Source organism: Rhinolophus sinicus, chromosome 4, assembly GCF_057876585.1.
Source record: "Rhinolophus sinicus isolate RSI-liver-muscle chromosome 4, RSI-T2T, whole genome shotgun sequence".
In the NCBI taxonomy this organism is placed as follows: domain Eukaryota; kingdom Metazoa; phylum Chordata; class Mammalia; order Chiroptera; family Rhinolophidae; genus Rhinolophus; species Rhinolophus sinicus.
This window is the reverse complement of record NC_142504.1, coordinates 2,507,963-2,529,372: the sequence shown is the minus strand read 5'-3', so window position 1 is coordinate 2,529,372 and position 21,410 is coordinate 2,507,963. Positions and strand designations below refer to the sequence as shown.

The window sequence follows — 21,410 nt, the reverse complement described above, 5'->3', positions numbered from 1 at the left end:
CCCAAAGCCAGCTCAGTACCCTGCAGTGTGCTCCTGGCTCCTGAATGCTGACGCCATGCTGACCCACCAGAGTGTGGAGCCAGCCTTTTTGTTGGTATTTGCAGCTCACTCAACTCCTTGGGGAAACTGTTCTTATCAGCTTGGACTCCCAGGACATCTAGTCCGACCTCACACTTTGCAGAGAATATGGTTTGCCTTACATCTCAATATGCACTCAGATTTCTTTTCAGTTTGCAAGGCTGAATAGTGCAAAAGAAATTTGTAATATTCACCTATGAACCTTTTACTAAGAAGGTAATTCCATGTGGGGCACACTCATCCTTGCTGAGACCCCAGGCTGCGGTGAATTCAGATACTCGCCCCCTTACGGGTGGTGGGAGGCCAGAGGGGTGACCTTCACAGACTCTAGGCTGCAGCCAATTCTCATTATGCAGCAAAAACGGGAAAATATCCATTTCCTGTATTTTCCCATCCATATTTGACTTAATTTTTCAGATGATACATTTTATGTTTCCTCTCAACTGTATGAGTTTTGCTCCCTGCCCTTCTGTTTTAATTATTTTCATCAGCTGGATGACATGTTGCTACCCAACTTTCAACTCCCTCCCGAGATGAGTTTCTATCTCTGCCAGTTTCGTGAAGACACTTAAAGAGGAGATGTGCCCTGCCCTCACGGGCCTTGCAGTCCGGCCGTCCATACGGGCACAAGACCCCCGGGCAGCGCTGTGGCAGCTTATGTCCTAATGCCAGTGGGTGCTCACGTGTCTTGACGCTTCCCAAACTTTCTGCGCTGAGGGATAGGGGTGCAAGAATTCTTGCTGTGCACTGATGAACTCAGGTAAATGGTTAGGAAGTTGTAAAATATGTTCCCTAGATCACAAAGGGTGTAAAGGTGAGATGCAGATGACCGGGAATGAGAAAAGGAACTTAACAAAAAATGCGGCTGAATGACTTCATCAAGGTTTCACGGGAAGCGACAAAGAAATGAACACAGAGGTGGTCCCGGGGTGTGGCCGGTCCATCCACCCAGACATGAGGAAATGCAGACAGTAATAAGCACATAGCAAAATGTGCATCCTTCCCAACGCAGTTGGGTGAACTAACGGATTTTTAAAGTCCCATTTTATAGTGTGCCCGGAGGGAAAATGTGTGACTCATTCAATGTTCCCTGAGATGTGGACAGTGGGGCTCTGGGGGAGGCCCGCCCCCATCACACTGGAGAAGGCAGACAGCTGAGCCTTGAACCCATAGCTTCTGCTTCAGACCCATCTACAGCAAGCTGGCCTTCTCTTCCAGAGGCATTCTTTTTTAGTGTGAATTTACGTCATCCCAGAAAGCAATCCTCACTACTTTATAATTAAACCCTGTTTTTGAACAAAACAATAGCTTTCCCCAGGTTAATTCAACAATTTATTCAAAGGTCTAGGTTCCAAATGAACTGCTGACTATTTCTAAAAGAAAAAGGAAATATTCAAAAGTATGTGCTTGGAAGGGACTAGCAGGAGGGAACTGCAGAGATGTGAGCGATGCAATAAGCCTGGGCCCCAAGGACCAGTCGGGCCACGTGCTCGGGGCTGTGGGTCCTTAAACCGCTCTTGCCACAGCATCGGGCTCCACACTCAGTGGGTGACCTGTGCTCTCCACGGCCACAGCCAGCAACCTTGTCACCACCGTGTGTTTTTCTTGGTACAATCTTTGTACAAAGAAATAGCTGCCACTGTCACCAAATCCTGTACCAGGTAACCCCTAAGTCACTTAACAAGCAGCAATAAGCAAGAGCTAGTGACCTGGGGACTGTGTGGCTGGCTCTTCCTGTCACAGCCATCTATCCTGCTACTTCAGGTTACCTGCCACACAGGAGTGTGGCACCTGAGGTCCTTTATGACTTAAAAAGGTTTACTCTTGGGCCAAAGGCTTCAGTCACTGGTCCTTGCACTCCGGTAATATAATCTTAATGAAACTGCATACGAGATCAATGTTGGGAGGGAAGGTGGGAGGGAGGGAGGGAAAAAGAAAGAAGGAAAGAAGGGGAAGGAGGGAGGAACAGAGAGAGAGAGAGAGAGAGAGAGAGAGAGAGAGAGAGAGAGAGAGAGAGACAGGAAGAAAAGGAGAAAACAAAAGATCAAAAGACTCTGACAGCACAATCAAAGCCACAGCGCTGAACCTGAGTCTGGATCACGACGTGCTCAGGAAACACAGCAGCCACAAAAGTCCGCGCTATCTCCTGACACGCGAGAAAAGCATGGGCTAGTGAGCACGGGACGTCCCTTACACAGGAAGGCTGAGGTCTGGGCCAGGGTGCCCTGCCTGGGCTGCCAGGACATGGGTGCGAAGTAAAGTACCAGGCTTGTTTCCTCAGGCTGCAGTGCAGGCAGCTGGCCGCTTCCCTTTGCCCTAAAAAAAAAAAAAAGAAAAGAAAAAACGCCTCCCCTGCACCAGCTCTGTGTGACGGCTTCCTCAGGCTCCAGTGGCATCTTCTTGTAGAAATTGTCCAGAAGCTTCATTGTCCACAATGTTTGCAAACAGTTTCCCACGTGTGACAGCGTCTGTCATGCAGCTTGTTCATTTAGTGCCTGCCGTGGCGGGATTCTCCTGGAATGGGCTCTATGTCTGTAAGCCGTTGCCTTGTTTCAAAAATTCAAAGGGATTTCGCACCCCCAACAGTTACCACACGACGTGCATGAAAATAAAACGAACGGATGAAAACTAAAACTAATATCTTTCCATGTTAATTCAGCTCCTATGCTTTGGAAAATGCATGTGTTTTCCACGTCATGTTTTGTTTTATTCTCATTACTTTGTATTTAATCAAATGCCTAAAAGACCTGTAGTCAAAACAGAGCTGCAGAAAATAAACCCAAGTGATGTAAAAACTGGACTGGACCTAGACTTTTTCTAAATCAAATGTGGCCCAAAATGAAAGAACTGAAAAGCAAATTTTCACATTCATTTTTGATGACAATTGAGAAAATGTTTTGAAGAGAAACTGATTTAAAAACTACTTTAGCGAGTTGATATATGACTAGCTCTGAGCAAAATTTCAGTGAAGATGAACCTAAAAGTTTTCTACAATATGATGACACGCTTTTCTACAGAACCCTAGAGCAGCGCCCCTACCCATAGGTGGCTTCTGAATACCCGAAATGCGGCCAGTCTGAATTCAGATGTGGTGTGAGTGTAAAACAGTCAGGAACTCCGTACAAAAAAGACTAACATACTCATTAATGATTGTTGATACTGAGTGCATGTATAACTAATAATATTTTGGGTAAACTGAGTTAAATAAAATATATTAAAATTAATCCTCCTGTGCCATTTTTCTTTGTTTAGTGTGGCTCCTTGAATATTGAGAATTACGAATGTGATGCCATATTTACAAGAGACTCAGCTACCTACAACGTTTGATTCCCGTGTTTCCCAAACAAGTCCCAGAACTGCTGGCTATTACTCATCTATGAAACCTCTGTCCCAAACAAGGACTGGTCTCAGTGGCTATGCCTCCTAAGGCATAAGGCCGGCTACCTGCCTAGGATGGATGGGCCGGCCTAGCCTTAGAGTGTGTGTGTGTGTGTGTGTGTGTGTGTGTGTGTGTGTGTGGTGTTCCATGCACAGAGCAGGCTGATTCTCAGGCAAGTTTCAGGAGACACCCCATCAGAAATAAAAAGTTACTGAAATGGGGAAAAATAAAAAAAGAGCAAACGAACTCTGAACAGAATTTTTAACACCCACAGCTACAAAGTCAAACAGAAAAATCACTACTGAGACTGTATATCAGCAATAAAGCAATATACTGCTTTAAAGTCGTGAGTAAATGCAGTCTTTACAATAACAAAATCACTCTGCCACCTTGTCAGGATTAAAACCACTTCACTTAAAACCATGGCCTTCTCTACTGAGCATAGATTTCACCAGACGCCTAAATGCAACACTGAGATTTCCTGAGTGGCAGCGACCCCAGATACCGTTAATTGTCATTATTTAACAGTATGGTGGGAACAGCAGTGAGTGCTCTGGGTGTGAAGGCAGAGCCATATTTTTACTGCTAGCAGCACAATTCTGCTGGATTCCAATAATAATAATAAACATAGTTATATAGGTGCCTGCAGGGCTATAATAAAAGCCCTTTTCTCATTTCGGCTGGATTTCACCACTAGTGACAGTCCTTCATTCTGAAGAAGAGAACAGCTACCATTGCCACGTGCTCTGTAACTGCAGCCAGGACCCCGGGTTAGATGCCTCCATCCATCAACTCCCCCCACCCTCCACCCCCGGGGGAAAGACCCCAGCTGGTCAAGGCTTCACCAGAATCATGCGGGGTGACCAGTGGAAAGCGGCAGCCTGCAGCCACCTCCCTGTAGGGGAAGTGCTCTCCTGGCAGGCAGCCTCGAAAAGACACACCCTAGACCTGCTGCCCCGAGATGCCTACAGCTGAACTCACTCTGAAAGCAGGGCAGACACAGGACTCAGTTCATCAAGTGGCCCCAGTGTCAGGTGCCTGCAGGCAGGGACGGCGCCCCGCAGCCTCCCAATCCTTCCACAGTCATTAGTTTTCCACAGTTCCCCTGGCCACTCACAGGTTGCCACGCCCTTGCTGTGAAAGTGTCCTAATGAAGCCACTGCATACTTGGAGACAACGGAAGACGTCACCTCCTAGATCAGCACACACGTCTCATGGTTGTATGTAATGTAGGGAACTCAAATTCCTTTGAAAGCACCAAGTTCGGTCCCAGGCTTCGAAGGAGATCGTGAGGCTAATGCTTTCCTGGAAAAATGACTGTCACTGAGGAGCATAGTGACGCCATGCACCATGCAGACACGTCTTGCTTCGCATTTTAAAGTTCTTCACACCAAAATCACAGCAATAGCAATAATATCATCTCATAAATAAGACACAGAATCCTTTTCTAAGCACAGACCCCCAGCAACAAAACTAAAATCTAAAGAAGCTTTTAGTCTTCGATAGACAGTCTAGTTGGTGTGACAGCCCCAGTTTGTGACATCAGCAGCTAAGAGTCCTTTGTAACCAACTCTTGTTGGACAACCTTCACTTACCCCTTACTGCCCAGGGCTGCCCAGCAGGCTCTCTCTCCCTTAATACCCCCCCCCCCAAAAAAAAACCACACACACCTGCACCAAAAAATAACTCCCGCTGCCACTGCGGCTGTCAAGTCACCGAAACTCTCTTTAAGCCAGTGGTGTGCTGCTCAACCAGCTCTCACAAACCAACACTAAACAAAATCCCAGTTTGTAGCATTTGCCAATTTCTGTGGTGTAAATCCTCCCAACCGCCGGTGCTTCAGGTGGCCAGCAGCTGACCAGAGCCCCACAGCTTTTCTGAACCCATCAGTCACCGGTCCTGTCTGGCCCCGGCATGCCACCAACTTGGACACATTTTCTGAGTTCCCTAGGAGCTTCTGCTTTCCCTCCAGTCCTAACAGGCAAAAGGGTTACCATTTGGGGCAGATCTGCGGTCATGTGTGAGCTAACTGTGTGTAGTGCCTGCTGAGCTCCTGGCGGGCGCTGGGCTTATCTGGCGGGTACAGTCCTGCCCTTTTTTCAAACAGGCCAGAGCTGCGGGAGCCGGCAGGGCTGCTGGGGGCTGGGGGAGGGACTCCCCAGAGCAAGTGTTTTCATCTAATTGAACTGGTTCGGTGGAAACAGCAGGGCCTCTGCTTAAACCTTTTCTACTTTTGCATAAAAGGAGGGGGAGCTTTTTTTTTCTTTTTTTTCTTTTCTGGGTTATATTTACACTTCCCAAATCAGAAAATGTCCTAACCAGATCGGAGGACAGGTGGCAACTGGCAACCACAGCTGAAAACCTTTTTTTTTTTTTTTTTCCATTTCTTTCTGAAACCCCATGTAGAAGGAAAGTTAACGACTTGTTGCTTGGCTCTTTTATACACACAGTAACTCTTCTTTCAACACAGATGGAACAAAGCAGAAAAGAAAACTAGGACCCAAAACCTAAACAGGAAACAGTGTTTATCTATTGACTCTGGGGGAAACAAACCTATATTTCCCTCCATAAACCCATCAGGTACAACACGAACCTGAATTTCTGTTGTCAGGATAAAATGACGCCAAGATGGCCCCTGCTTTCTGTTTGTGAAAATAACAACTTTTCAAAATTAACCCCCATCTTTGGAGACAGGAAGTTAAAACTAGCAGCACGGTTGGAAATGCCAGATCCAAGTTTTGAGAAAACCGTTTCTTGTCCAGTTTTTCTATGAGGACTCTTTTCTTTTTAATTCAAACATCAGGTTTTGGAACACACTGCCTGTATTTAAAAAAATCTTAGAGAATCTGCCACATACTGCCCCCCTGAAAGTGCAAAGCAGTCCAGTCAGATGTACTGAGCTGTGTGAGGATGAGATGGTGTTGAGAGTAAAGGGTGGGGGGGGCATCAATCCCTGTTCTCACTGGAGAAATACGGGGAGACATTTGGGGAGCATGACGACCAGGCAAGGTGTGACGTGGGTGGCCAAATAGCTCGCGGCGGGTCTGACAGTCTCAGCCAGTGATGCCATCTCAGCCCCAAACACCAAATGTGCCCACTGAGAAAGTGACCTAAAATAATCTGGGGGACGACCTTCAATTCAGATGCAGCCTGAACTTGAAGTTCTCGCCACTGTCCTACCAGCTCTCCACCTGAGAAAGCAACTCCACCATCCATTCATTCATTCATTCATTCATGCGGTCCACATTTTGGACGCCTCTGGCTGCTGGGGACAGCAACGAGCCAATCTGTGTATGTGGTGACAGGCGATGCTGTGACAGGAAAGGCTGCAGGGTAAGGGTCAAGGGGGCTCTGCTGTTTTGCATCGTGGGCTCAAGGACAGCCTTTCTTACGTGGGACTTCTCCGTGAAGGCTGAGTGCAGGCAGGAGAGGGCCGTGAGGACACCAGAGGGACACACTCCAGGCCAGGACACCATCACGGCTGAGCCCCCAGCCCCGCTCTGGGTCGCTCATCCCGCCTTCCCCAGCACTGCACTTGGGCTGTTACGTTTTAATCCGTCTCTCCCTGCTGCCTCCTGTCAGCCTTCAAACATCCTTGAACATGCTCCTCTTACGAAGACCAACCTAGAAACTCTCCCTGACTGCAGCCCCCCAGCCTGCTTCCTTCTCCCCTTCCTTTCTCCCCTGACTTGCTGCCCTCTCCACCCCTCACCGTCACTCTCCCACCTTTTGCCTGGGCCTCCCCCTCCACTGAGCTGCTTCTGGGAAATTCCCCACCCATATTCCCAAGGCCCCTGCCTCCAACACCACCTGCTACCCTGTCATGCTTCTCACCTTCCTGAAAATCTTTGATCCAGTGGCTTCCACGGCATGTGTCTTTCTAGGCATTTTACCTGAATCAAACAGCTAATTCTTCTCCTTTCTTTCTCTTCTAAATAATTCCTTACATGCATTCCCCACGGTCTCTCCCCATAACATCATGACACAGCTAGGATTAGCTCTCTCCACCTCTTCCACAGCCCATCTTCCACACAGCTCCTTAGCTAAGAGCCATCAAGTGAACCCCAACTCACTGTACGTTTCCCATTTTGTTCAACGCAATCACTGCTGTCCCATCGCCAAGGTGGAAGCTGCAGCCACTCCCCCACACACCCACGTGGAGTAAGGGGACAAATCCTGTGGCCACTACTGAGAAACTCCGCCGTCCTGCCCCCTCTCCCGCCGAGGGCTCCTGGCTCAGGCACAAATCTTTTCTCCCTCGTAACTGTCACCAGGGTGATCTTTCCAGCACAGCTATGTGAAGGGTCACTCCCCAGATGCAACCTTTTGAAGGACCCCCTCCAAACACCATTCCCCACTCCCAGAGCAAGCCCCTGGCCCTCTTGTACCTCTGTACCTTTTACACCCTCCTCCCTTCTCCCCACCCACCAGTTTTTCCTAAGTCACTTCCCCGCTCAAATCCAGCTCTGGAAACCTTCCCCAATCCTCACCACTCCCAGCCCACCTAGGAACAAGTCTTCCTTTTCCAAGTTCTTCAGAGTAAACCTGAACTTCCTGTGAGTTCTGTGGTGCGTTACTGTTATTTGACCATTCGCCTCCGACCTTGACCTGCTACGGTCTCAAAGGCGGTGGCCAGCAAAAGCCTCCGCCAACACCACTCTTACGGGTGGAATTTCCTACCTTCCTATGAGTCTAGGAAACTGAAGTTGGAACAAAGCACTTCGACAATGTGGATGGTGTCTGCCCAACTCCCACAATGAGCCCGGCAGGGATTGTGACTCTGCTTTGGGCCAGACACTGAATTCTCAGGACATGTGGTCACTAGCGTCTGAGTGCAGGCGGGCAAGGACACGCTGCCACTTATGTGACACAGAGCAGAGAGCAGTGTGAGAGTCCAGCGTCCCATGTACCCTCCTGATGGGCATGCCTTCACGGGGGGGGGGGGAAGCAAAATGACCCCCTCACCGTCCACTGCTGGCTGGCCTTTCCCTGCACCCCACTCTCTCTGGTGGCTGCTAGGGACTTGACGTGCGCTGAGATTCAGCCTCGCCAGCCTGGCCGTGGGCTGCTCTCTCTATGGGCCTCATTCCGCAGGAATCTCAGGCTGTTTTTTGGGTCCGTGTTTCAGGGCTTCTCCCTGAAATCACCTGCCAGGAGATGATGGACACACATCCATCTAGTCTCCAGATCCGCAGAATACCCTCCAGTGAGAGCACCATGTGGAGATGGTGAGGACATCTACAGTGGCTGCCAGGGCTGACTGTTTACTTGTCACCCACCAGCTCAGTGCTTTCCACCTATGACAGCACAAGGCAAGGTGACTCCTCTCACCACATGGGGACCAAATCGGCATGAAGCAGCCTGCCAGGGCCAGCAAGTTAGGGACCAAGAGAGTCAAGGACTGAATAGCCTACAGCCTGGCCCAGGTGCAGAGATGCTCCTCCAGGTGAGCAACTGCAGTCTGTCTCTGCCACTTGTGGTGTGTACACCTTCATGCACACACACACACACCTGTACACACACTGTACACACACACACCTGTACACACACACACCTGTACATATACACGGCACACACACACTGTACACACACACACCTGTACACACACACTGTACACACACACACCTGTACACACACACTGTACACACACACCTGTACACATACACTGCACACATATACTGCACACACACACTGTACACACACACACCTGTACACACACACTGTACACACACACACCTGTACACACACACCTGTACACACACACTGTACACACACACCTGTACACACACACTGTACACACACACCTGTACACACACACCTGTACACACACACTGTACACACACACACCTGTACACACACACTGTACACACACACCTGTATACACACACCTGTACACACACACACCTGTACACATACACTGCACACACACATACCTGTACACACACACTGTACACACACATACCTGTACACATACACGGCACACATCCACCTGTACACATACACGGCACACACACACTACACACACACCTGTACACACACACCTGTACACACACACACCTGTACACACACACTGTACACACACACACCTGTACACACACACTGTACACACACACCTGTACACATACACTGCACACATATACTGCACACACACACTGTACACACACACACCTGTATACATACACTGTACACACACACACCTGTACACACACACCTGTACACACACACTGTACACACACACCTGTATACACACACTGTACACACACACACCTGTACACATACACGGCACACACACACTGTACACACACACCTGTACACATACACTGCACACACACACACTGTACACACACACCTGTACACACACACTGCACACACACACCTGTACACACACACACCTGTACACATACACTGCACACACACACTGTATGCACACACACCTGTACACATATACTGCACACACACACTGTACACACACACACCTGTACACACACACTGTACACACACACACGCACGTTTCTTTTTCTCCAAGGGCTGCTTGGAAGCCTCTGCTGCCTGCTCCCAACCCAAGTATGGGACAGTCCCCAACGCAGCACACGGTCACTTTTTTCATTTCAGTGTACCAACATGTCCCCATGTCCTGCAAAGCTCATGATCTCTAGATGCTTTGCCCTGACCTATGAGGTGGAGGTAACAAAAGCCTTAGTATTTACTTTTCAATGGGAAGTAACAAACCTGCTATGTCATAGCCTATCTTTTCAAAACTTGAAAGGCTTAGAGGTAGGCAAAATAATTGGTTTACTGCTGTGTCTCATGCTTTTTGGAAATTTAGGAAAATGAGTCTCTCCAACTGGATCACCTGGCTTGCTTACGTCACGATGACAATATCTGCTGTTTTCACAAGGTATTCCAACACAGAGACAGTGAATTGCAAGATGGAAAATAAAGAATTTTTTAAATGTCCTCCATCAAAACCAATGCATGATACTTCAACTACGAGTAGAAAGGAATTAAAACCGAGAGGTGAGCGAGAATCCAAGAGGCATGCTTGTAGTATTCCTCAAAGGGAAATACACTGACCACCAAGACGCCAGAGGTGGGCATTCGGCAGTGAGCGAGCGGGTGGAAACGACTGGCAGATCACGTCCCATTTGAACAGGCCTGAGCTGAGCTGCAGCCCAGCCTCAGATGCTGCTAGATAGCACTGCTCCCGAGCTAAAATGGGGTTTATCGTTCTGAGGTGATGCCTTGCAAAGATAAAAGTAACTTCCTCTAACTGCTGATTAGATAAGCGGGCTTCGCATCCGTACTCAAAGCAGGCTGCCCAATCTCCAAGCCAACCAGGCCCCACCGCTTCTCTTTCCATCGTGGAAAACCCTCCAGCACCTCCCCGCAGGCTGTGGAGGCTTAGTGCCCTCCCGCGCCCCAGCACTGTCTTGCTGTCCCACCGAAAACCTGACAAGGATGGTGAGGTGTGGCACGGGGACAGCCAATTAAAAATACATGGATCCCCTTCCAATTCCCACGTCAGTCCTCGAGCTCATGGCTGAGTGCGTGGAGTTTGACTTTGAGGGGATGGACTAAAAAAGAAAGTGATTTTTACGCATTTAATCATTTTCCTGGAATCCCTATAAGGGAAAATAAACAAGATTTTTTTCCCTCTACTTTTCTTTTTCTTTCCATTTTTGCCAGGGTGCATGAAACCCTGGTCAAACTATTCAGAGGGAAGCCCAAGGTGACCTCATTCAGCTTGGAGACGCCACCTTGCTCTAAGTACCTGCCGCCTGTGAGACACGACCTACAGTGATGGAAGGAGGGTGTCACCTCCCAACTCGGGCGGTCAGGGACGTGTGACCAAGGCTGCACATTCCAGAAGGCAGACGTTACCGCCGATATTCCAACGCGCGCCAACCCTCACATGTCCCTCCGCGTGGGAGGAACTAGTAAAGCTCAGGCCATCCCCGACCATTGGCGTGGCCCCTCCACGTGGCGGACCCTGTCCCGTCCCGCAGGGCCTCCGCCGCTGCCTCCCCGCGGCCTCACCCGCCCTCTGTGCCGTGTGAACCTGCCCCCCAGTTCCGTCGGCAGCAGCATCACCGACCTTCCGCCCTGCTCTTCCCGCTGCTTCTACTCTAAGTGCTCAGCTTTCTCAGGGTGGCCAGCTGGGTTTCCTGACCCTAATCCTTCCTACCTCTGCTCTCTCCTTCCGCCCTCTGCTCCAGCCACCAAAGCCCCAGGAGGACCCCACCTCCATTCAGGGGGTGGGTGGGGCCCCCTGGATCTGTAGCCTGTCCTGTGTCTGGACCCCCCCCCCCCCCAGCCACAGCCACAGCCCCTCCTCTTGGAATGGGACTCACCTCCGGCCTGGGTGTCACAAGTAGGTAGCTTTAAGGTCCTTGCTCAATGTTGGGACATGAGCCCCATACTGGCAAAGGGAGGGTGAGGTAGTGATGGGCAAAACACGTGCTCTACAGAAGCAGGAAATGTGAGGATTATTGACTAAAGGAGGAAAAGCAATAAGGTGTGGGGTTTTTATGCACAGTACCTATCTGTCCTTTACACACCATTCCTGATATTCCCCAGGAGCCACTTTTAAGAGCCCCTGGCCAACAGACGTCAGCAGAAAGCTTGAGCCGTTTGCCACTTTTCTAGAATGGGCGCCACGGCTGACTGAGGAAATCTGGGGCTGCCTTAGGAGGTCACTGAGGACAACCTCTGCTTTAAGCAGTTTCGTACACAACCACTTCAGAGAGGTGAGCCTTCTCTCATTTTTAAAGAGACCACTTCAGAAGAACCAGCGACCATCTCATGAAACGGCCATTCTGATGACTAATTCCCTCGTTTCCAGGAGGCTGTCTTTGTGTCTAACTTAAATCCTTCCAACTGCTCCCTCTTCTTCAGACCTAGAAGAAAATGGGGCCAAGTAAGGGCTGTCGCCTGGACGTGTTTTCCCACATCTTTTTCCTTTTCTTTAAATCCAGGCGACCATATTTCTTCACAGTCCTGGAGATGTTCCTTCAACAGTGGGCAAAACCAGGAGGCGGTGACCGTTAACCTCTCTCATTCCGGGAATGACCCACCTCTCAGGATGAACACTGCTTCCCTGTCTTAGGGGGCTAATTGCTCCATTTCCCACCAATTTGTTCATTGCGATGGGGTGTTCTCCTGCTTGAGAGGAGATTTGTATCTAGCTCATAGCTTTTCAGAAGCATTCTGTGTCTCTTTCTAAACCAGACGCTCCAGTGGCCTATTATTAGCAAATATTTTCCTACCTTTTCCCACCTGCTGGCCCCTCACCATCTCTCCCTGATATTTCAACAGAAGTACGGAGCACTCCTGGCTCCGTCTGGGGCCTGGTGGTCAGCCCCTCTCAGGAGTCTCCCTCTTGGCCTTGCCCTCTTCTAAGTAACTCCGTCTTTCTCTTCTTGGCGCTTTTTCAATGTGCTTATTCTATGGATTTATTTTTTTTAATTAATAAATTCCTCCTCCATGCTCAGAGCTACACGTGTTACCTACTTTCTCTTTCCCTTCTCTCAAGTGAAGCTTCACGAGGTTCCTTTACCCCTTTCATAAAATATCTGTTTGGCACAAGTTGCAATCTTTTCCTGCCTTTCACCGCCCTTTTTACTTTATGTCTTTCTTATTCTGACATCAGCAAAGCATGTTTACATTTTTTCCATGTAACCCTCGAAGCCATTCTGTCGGGTGTATTTTGTCGCCATTTTTCACCACTTTAAAATGAGGAAACTGAGGCTCAGAGAGGCATGGCCAGAGAGGGGCTGGGACTTGGCTCTTCCATGTAAAGTGCATCTCCGCCCCCTCTGCCAGCCCCGCCCCCCGGCCCGCGGCCTGAGTCCCAGGGACACTTCCTCTTCCTGCTTCACTACTTCTGCGAGGGCGGGACTGCTTCTCGCTTCCTGTTGTTTGTCTTCTGACACTGCTTTGCTCTCTGACTTCTTCCCAGGATGGTGAAATATGGCCTCAGATGCATTTCCTCTCCTTTTCATTTACTGATTCCCTATCTTCTTACATTGTCTCCTGCTGCTAGCTCCATACTTCATTGGCTTCGTGCTACATGTTACAGTTAAGTATGCAATGAGGTACCTGTCACCACACATGCTGACTCCCATCAAAAATCACAAAGGACAGTTTCTAAAACTTAGGTGCTGGGAAGAGTGTTGACTTCCTTGACGCCTCTTTCTACCGTCTGCTATGCTGGGTCCTCCACTCACTAACTTTTCTCCTCAAGCCTCTCCTCTCTCCCGTGCCCCAGTGTCGCCTGTGTTTCTGCACGTTCTCGGCTTCCTGGCAACTTTGGCCTCCAGGCTGCGTAAGAGTGCTTGCTCTCCAAAACAGTGTCCCAGCGCCCACTTCAAATGGTGCCCAGACGGCGACATCAACCAACAGTTACAAACTAACAAAGAGGCTTTTCCAGTGTTTTGAATTTTACAACTCTAAAATTCATGTTTTAACACACTTTATACGGAAAGGAGAAAGTAGACTCAAAATCACATCGCACAGAGCAACGGAGCAGTGGGAGAAGACCACGGGGAACACAGGCCAGCCCCCCACCCCCTGCCACAGCCACAGCCGCAGGGGTGCCTTTTAGTGCCTGGAGCTCAAACCCTCACCAAGAGGATGCAGTCTGGGAACAGTCAGAAGCCCCAGCAGCGGCTGGTGACCTCTTACTGGGGGCAAGTCAGTAATCTGATGTTCATAAAGGGAGACGTATTTAGAGTATTGTGAAGGCATTTCTGACATGATTTGTTACCTATACCTGTGCTCTGTCCTCTACTCTCCAGGAATCCGCCTGACTTTCAGTTCCCTAAGGGACGTCATGGCGACTCTGGCTCCCAGGCTGCAGAGGACTTGAGGGACAGCTCCCAGGTTTTCTCGTAATGCTCCTCAGAGTCCTAGCTCACGCCAGTAGTTCCTGGATAGATATCAATAGAGTGTCTTCTGGCCCTGGGTCCCTGAGCCCCTCACTCTGTGTCCCTGGTGAGTTATGAGCATCTGTTTGTTGATGTGAACAGTGCAGACGACAGGACCCATCTCACAGGTTGCCCCAGGTCCAAACAAATGAGACAATATAGGGTCACCCCAACATTAGCTATTCATATGCCAGCTTTGCAAATCTTTATCACATATATGCACCATGGCTTATTTATCTTTGAATTTGAGAGGAACCTGTGTAGCAATAGGGTATATGATTAAGTAGCATCACTTGCAATAAACAGGAGACAACCTTAAAAATAAATGCGTCAACTACAATAAAGCTCTTCTGTGTCCCAACTTGGGACACCCTGTTGTGATGCGTGCAGAACAGAGCAGAAGATCCCCAAATGCTTCTCTTCCACCTCTTCTCCAACATACACGCCCTTTTCTAACAGGCAGACAGAACTCAGAAATGCTCTTGTTTTCCTGGCTCGTCTACATCAAATGGCTTTAGTCACTACCCTTATCTGTAGGTACAGTTAGTTGTATAACAAAACAACAAAAAAAGAACCACTGTACCCAGAGTCTACTTGGTTTCTACGACACATGAAAACACAACACATGCTACAGCTATTACATCAGCACGCCCTGCACACAGGTCGCGTGCTATGTCATACCCTGCGACGGCCACAGACGCTGCCTTCTGGGCTGCAGGGGCTTATGCCGCCGGCCCACCTGTGTACCCATTCTGACTCATTTCTACCTGGGTACCCTTCGTGGTATCTTTTGGTGCTTATAAGTGGCTTTCAATATCAGGTCTTTTTTTTCCTTTGAAAAATAGGTATTTCAAGAACTGTTGATTTCTTAGCTCATGAGAACACCGCATAATGAAGTAAAAACTAGACTGTGAGTCAGAAATTGAGTCTAATTCTGACTCTGCTATTTGAGCTTAGTTAATTCACCGAACTTCTTTCTCTGTGTCTGTTTTCTTACTGTGTCAGTTTTGTAAACGTGAGCTGTAGCCTGTGCGTCACTTAGCCAGGGGAGAGACTGCAGACACAAACCCACTTATGGAAAAGGCAGGTAACGGTATGTAAACACATGCTGACTGAGACCACCTAGATTGATTTTTAACATTTAAAATTTTCTACCTATCAAATTTTCTATTTTCAGTTAAATTTGACATTTAAGAAATAGAGATGAGAGGGGTAAAATCAAATGGCCAGATTTGCTCCTTCTAACCCAAAGCTCTAAAAATCAATAGCCCTGCTGCCCTCACCCATCAATGCATAATTTTCACTATCTACAGTCCATAAACTCGGGTGTTCCTGCAGAGAACTGAGGTCAGAGGACAGAGCTGGTGAAGTGCCTGCCCATGGCGGGGCACCCCTCAGCTCTGCCCGTTGGCCCCACACGTGTGTTTCACAGCTGTATTTCCCCGTGAGTGTCTATCCTCCTTCAGACAAGAGGGCCCCACCCTGCTGATCTTTATTCTGAATTTCCTCAGCATGGTGGCTAAGGGGAAAGAGCAGAGAAAAGGACTCACGTCACCTAGTCACTGTGTTTGAAAGGACAGAGAAACAAAGGTCTCATAGGAACAGACTGTGTGAGCGCAGGCTCACAGGCGACCCAACTCACCCACGCCTCTCTCACTCTTGGAGTTCTGCTGTCCTCCAGACGTGGTGGAAAGGTCTTCGGGGACAGGCATGGGTTCATCGCCGTCGTCTGCAGTGTCACTTACTGGCGGGCTTTCCTTCCCTGAGAAGACAAAGAGCAGCTTGAGGTTCTGGGGACACGGTCACTGCTGAGGACGGTGGTCAGTCCTGAGGGCAGTGGTCACTGGGGACGGGCCAGCACGGGGACCCAAGGTGCTGGGCCTCGCCTTCGCTTGGCTTGGGAGGACAGCATGAGGAGGCAGTTACTGAATGGAGTTAATGCTTCTCTGTGGGGGTTAAAATCTGTTTTCCATTTTATAAAAGAATATCATTGCCACACCAAACAATGAGAGAACGTAGATGTGCAAAAGGAAAAATATGTCTATAAATCACCTGCAATCCTAGAGATTAGCACTATTGAAATCATGGCATGTGTGTGGACACATACACACATGTTTATGTATTAGGTTGGTGCAAAAGTAATTGCGGTTTTCACAATTATTTTTAACTTTTTAAACCGCAATTACTTTTGCACCAACCTAGTATTATCATAATATTGGTGATACACATTCTTCATCAAAATAAACTGTCTTTTAGACGCTCTCATGAACACTTTTGCCTTGTGACGCCTGTGTAATAATACTCCAGTGCGTGGGACACTAGGATCTATTTAAATCCGGTTTGTATCTTTGAACTTACACTGTTTTCATTTCTTTTTATTAAACCACCCTGTGGTGAACTTCTGCATGGGGAACCTTCACGCGCGTTCTTTTAATCACCACAGTGTGATTCCCCAGGAGTTTTGTGCTGGGTGTTTGAGGCTCCCCGTGCGTGTGCCGATCTGTTTTCCCGGAAGGTTGTTCCAGTTTACCCTCCACGCCGGCCCGCGTCACCACACCGCACAGGAGCTTGTTTTACGGTCAGCAGGCTGGGCATCCCGCTCAGAGCTCCACATCTCGGGTCTGTTCCTTTCTTGTCAGGAAATACTTTGGCAGCTGCCTGATTTGAGTCAAGTTGGGAGGCGAGGGAAGCTTGGGAAGAGAACGACCAGGGTTCCCTTCTCGCATACACAGAAAGTCTGCCACCAGGAATTCTCTGAATCATGAAAATAAAATGTAATCCACACAACCACAAAGTAGGGTTTACCAAATAAAACAGGGCTTTTCAAGGTGCCTGTATCTGTTCTGAGTGAAGAATTCAAGTTGAGTTTAGTCAGAGGTTGCAGCAGTGGGAACTCACCCCAGCTCCCAGAATGCAACACTGGGAAGCCACGGCTGGTAGGAAAATGCTCTTTTTCTTTTGAAACTGAAACTCCTGTTTCTTCTAACAACCTATAAGACCTAGCTTAAAATTGAATTAGGAGACCTAAACTACCTCCAAGAAACAGCTGGCAAGGCCCTAATTGGAAGCACAGTAAACTTCTGAGCTTCTGCAGAGACCAGTTGGGATTCAGACCCTACAGGAAGGGGGCTAGACAAGCACCAGACTGGCGCTGCCTGTTTGCCAGCGGGGCTGGCCACGTGGGCGTGTGCACTGATGATGAGCGAAGGGTTGACGCGGCCAGAAAACCATGCGATAGGTGGAATGTGGGAGGCTATTGTTTCTTTGAATAAACCACCTGCAAGAGCAACACCGACAGACAGAAGACGGGCAAGACCAGAGCAAGTATCCCCATCAAGTGACACAACCCTTCTGGGATCATTTACAGTGGAACCTGCACGGGCATTTTCTAGGAAACACGTCCCCGTGGAACATTCCAGCTTAGCGGCGATGACCACAATTGGCCTGTTTTCAGAAGGAGCATTACGGGTTTATTTGGCTAGCCAATACAAGATGAACAGTTAATGTTGGGCATCATTATGAGAGTTTCCCAGGGAAAAACAAAAGGCCAGAGAGAAATTGATCAAACGTGCTGGTGTCACACTAAAGCCTGGTAGCTGTGCATATATCACTATTTTCATTGTCCTAAATAGGAGACTTAGAAGTGACAAGAGCTAAATGTCTGTTATTTTTCACCTGTTTTATAAATGGGGAAAACTCTAGATACAAGAATGCAAGAGGTATGTGAGCCATTTGGCTCTTTCTTAGGACTCTCTAGAGTAATGGTTTCCAAACTTTGAGGGCTTCGGGGAAGTGGTCAATCTTTTTTTTTGGTAAGAATAACCTTAAGAAAACTTCAGTGTAAAGTGGGGACACTGCATGGTGGGGAGGCTGGATGATCAGAGACCCAGGCCACTTGCTCTGTCAAAGTCCCCTGTGGAACCCCCACCGGACAGACAGCTGGGACCGCGGGTCTAGCAAACTGGCCAGATGATGAAATGTGCAGAGTGTGGGGTGTGCCTGTGTGTCTTTGTGATTACCCTGCTGCCATGATTGGGGGGCGGGAGTGAGAGGTTGAGAAACTCAGCTTTATGAACCCATTTTCTTATTATGGTCCTCCCCGTGATGCCTTTGGAGCACTCCGTGACCCGTTCGAGCACGCTGGGACCCGTTTGGATCTCAGGGCTGGAACCAAAGGGTGAGGGACCATGAAGCATCAGGACATACCAAGAAGGCACATCCTCTCTCTGCTCAATTCATGCTAATATCCACCCAAATACGCCTTGATTGCTTTTGAAAAGCATATTGGAGCAATCGTTTCATTAGGGAACAAGACCAACTACAACTTGTTAAGGCCCCAGAATAACAGAGGTGCTTCCTCTGCCTGGTCGGGCTCCAGCACTGACCTGAGCGCCGGCTGTCCTTCCAGGGCCCTCACCTTCCAGCTCAACACTTCCATTGTGTTCTAAGTGGGGGAGGAAAAGGAATAATGCAAACAGTGGGGATCATGATTCTAAGATCTGTGGGCCAGATTGATCGCTAGGCGCCCCCTGCGTGAAGGAACCCCTGGGGAGCAGGCAAATGAAACATTAGTCTCCGCGTGTACAGTGGCCTTGGTAACAAGTCAGAACTGGGAGATCAGAGCGCTTCCCGTGCCCTCCAAGGGCTCTGCTGCGCTTCGCCTCGCCTGGCCTTCACTCAGTGATACTTTAAAAGTCATCCATCTGATTTGCCTAAAAGCCCCCGAAGCCCGAGCACTGGCTGCTGAGACATCAGTGGTGCCCACGAGCCTTTCACTCAGTGACCCAGGATGCTTTCTCTGCTGGAGGTTTCCACCATGATTATTTACCACTTCACGGAAACCTTCGTGATAGGCAAAAATACCTGTATGTGTGGATTTTAAACAACGTTGCCCAGTGGACCACTTAAAGTGCAAAACCACAGAAAGATGACAAAAGTTCCAAAGATAAAGTCATTAAGTCAAGTTGGCACATCGCAAATATTAACACACTGTGACTGCAAGTGAGCTGACCTGGGATACAGTTCTGACTACATACCGTGTTTCCCCGAAAATAAGTCCTAACTGGAAAATAAGCCCTAGCATGGTTTTTCAGGATGACATCCCCTCAACAGACACCCGAATGCATCTTTGGAGCAAAAATTAATATAAGACCCGGTCTTATTTTCGGGGAAACATGGTAGTGCTTCACCAATTCTGAGACTGATGGGAACATGGAATGAGTCACCTCTTTCACACTCCTTCAAGAGTAAAATGAGGCTAAAAACCATGATTTTGGCTTAGCTCACAGGTTGTTGTGAGGATAAAATAACAATAATGCGTGGGAATGTTAATTTGCTAACAAAGCTTAGGGGATCATTTTGTAGACTGTAACGTGCTATAGAAACATAAGGTATGTGTAGCAGCATGCATCTGTATTTCCCCTAAGGGCATGGGAATGACACACAGACACACAGAAGTGTAGGCAGCAAGAAATCAAGTATTTGAAGGAAATAATTTAGGAGGGACAATATAATTTCCCTTAGTTAGAAAAATGAAAGAAACTTGTTACCAATTTATATTTAATTAACCTACTGCCTGTGTTTCAAATAAAGCATTACCTGTGAGAAGTGTTTGGAGGCAAATTAGATGAGAAAATTGTATATTTTGCTTATCAGCAACAAGCAAAGAATTTCTCAAGTAGGCTATACTTCACCCAACAAAGTTTTGTGATTCTTGGTCTCCCAAATGCATGCATTTTTATTACATAAAATTACGCAGCTGAACATAATTCCTGGGGTTAAATAAACTTCCAAGTCTATGGAAGCCTGGAGAAGTTGGCGCTCCAGCATCTGAACTGGGCTTACCCCCAACGCATGCCTGGTTCCCTATGGAGGGGCTTCTGGTCAGTTACTGAAATTCTCGGACTCTCAGCTCCCTGCCAATTGAAGGTGGTGCGTGTATGTTTACCACTGGGTTTTTGCAAAGCTGAAATGAGAACCACGCTACGTGTAAAGTACTCAGTGCATCTGATGTACTTGTCGGATTATTATTTCTATGGCTACTTCAGTAGATGAGCCACATTTCCCTAAGCAGACTGCGTATGTCCGCAGAGCCTGTTTCTTGTTTCCATGTCCCAGCAAACATCACAAATACCATAAGAAAACATCCGATCTAGCCCTGGGGTCGTCGGAGCCCAAGGGAACTCAACCAACTGGCTCCAGTCCCTCATTTTGCAGATGACACTGCAGTATCCCAGGAGGCAAGGACCACTGTCTCAGGTCCCATCGCTGGGGCAGAGAAGGGCTGATACAGGTCTGTCGATGCTCCCATCCCTCACGCTCCCACAGGCTGACTCTTCCCTTAGACACCAAAACAAAAATACCCATGAAGCAGATTCTGGAAAGAGTGCTGAAGAAGAAAGAGAAAAAGAAAAGCACCTTACCGAGAGCATGAATGAGGAGTGCCCCAAAGGAGGGACAGCTGGCTGTAGACGGACTCTCCTCCAGGCCTATTCAATACCACTGTCCCAACCATGGGTACAAGGCACTGCATGTTTACTGGGTGTCTGCTATCCACAAGACACTGTGAACCCGGGCTCAGCCCACATTTAGGAGAAACCCAGGGAAAAAAGAGCAGGTGGTTTCAACAAGTCAGCTGTTAAGAATTTCTCTGTTTTCCAGCTGAGTAGTCTACATGGAACAGGCTGACCCCTATGGAATTGCTGATATTGGAACATCTTTTTTCTTTAACCTACGAAAATGGTAATTTCATAGGGTTCAACTTAGAAAAATCTATTTTTTCTTTCTTTCCTGTGGACAGAAGATAACATTGAATAATTTTATGGGAAAAGAGGATAATTCGGTAACGTATTCTTCAGATTTTGTATCAAGAACATCCACCTCTGTTGGGTGAGTGTACGTCCCTATTCCAAAGCTAACTGCTGCGTTCCTCAATTTTAGAAATGAAAAATTAAAAGTGAGGTGACTGGGTTTCATTGGAGAAGCAGCAAGAATTAGAAAAGGCACCCTTTCTATGTCTAGTAAGAACA

General features: G+C 48.2%; 1 protein-coding gene across 22 annotated transcripts in view; it reads right to left on the bottom strand.

Annotated features, from left to right (window-relative positions):
• The window catches only part of IKZF1 (IKAROS family zinc finger 1), an 89,889-nt gene that overhangs the window by 50,545 nt on the left and 17,934 nt on the right, over positions 1-21,410 (bottom strand). For all 22 annotated transcript variants that reach the window (XM_074341044.2, XM_019731590.3, XM_074341043.2 and 19 more), the window contains one exon: positions 16,025-16,144. In XM_074341044.2, the coding sequence (XP_074197145.1) occupies positions 16,025-16,144 (120 nt within the window). The remainder of the gene's footprint in view (positions 1-16,024; positions 16,145-21,410) is intronic.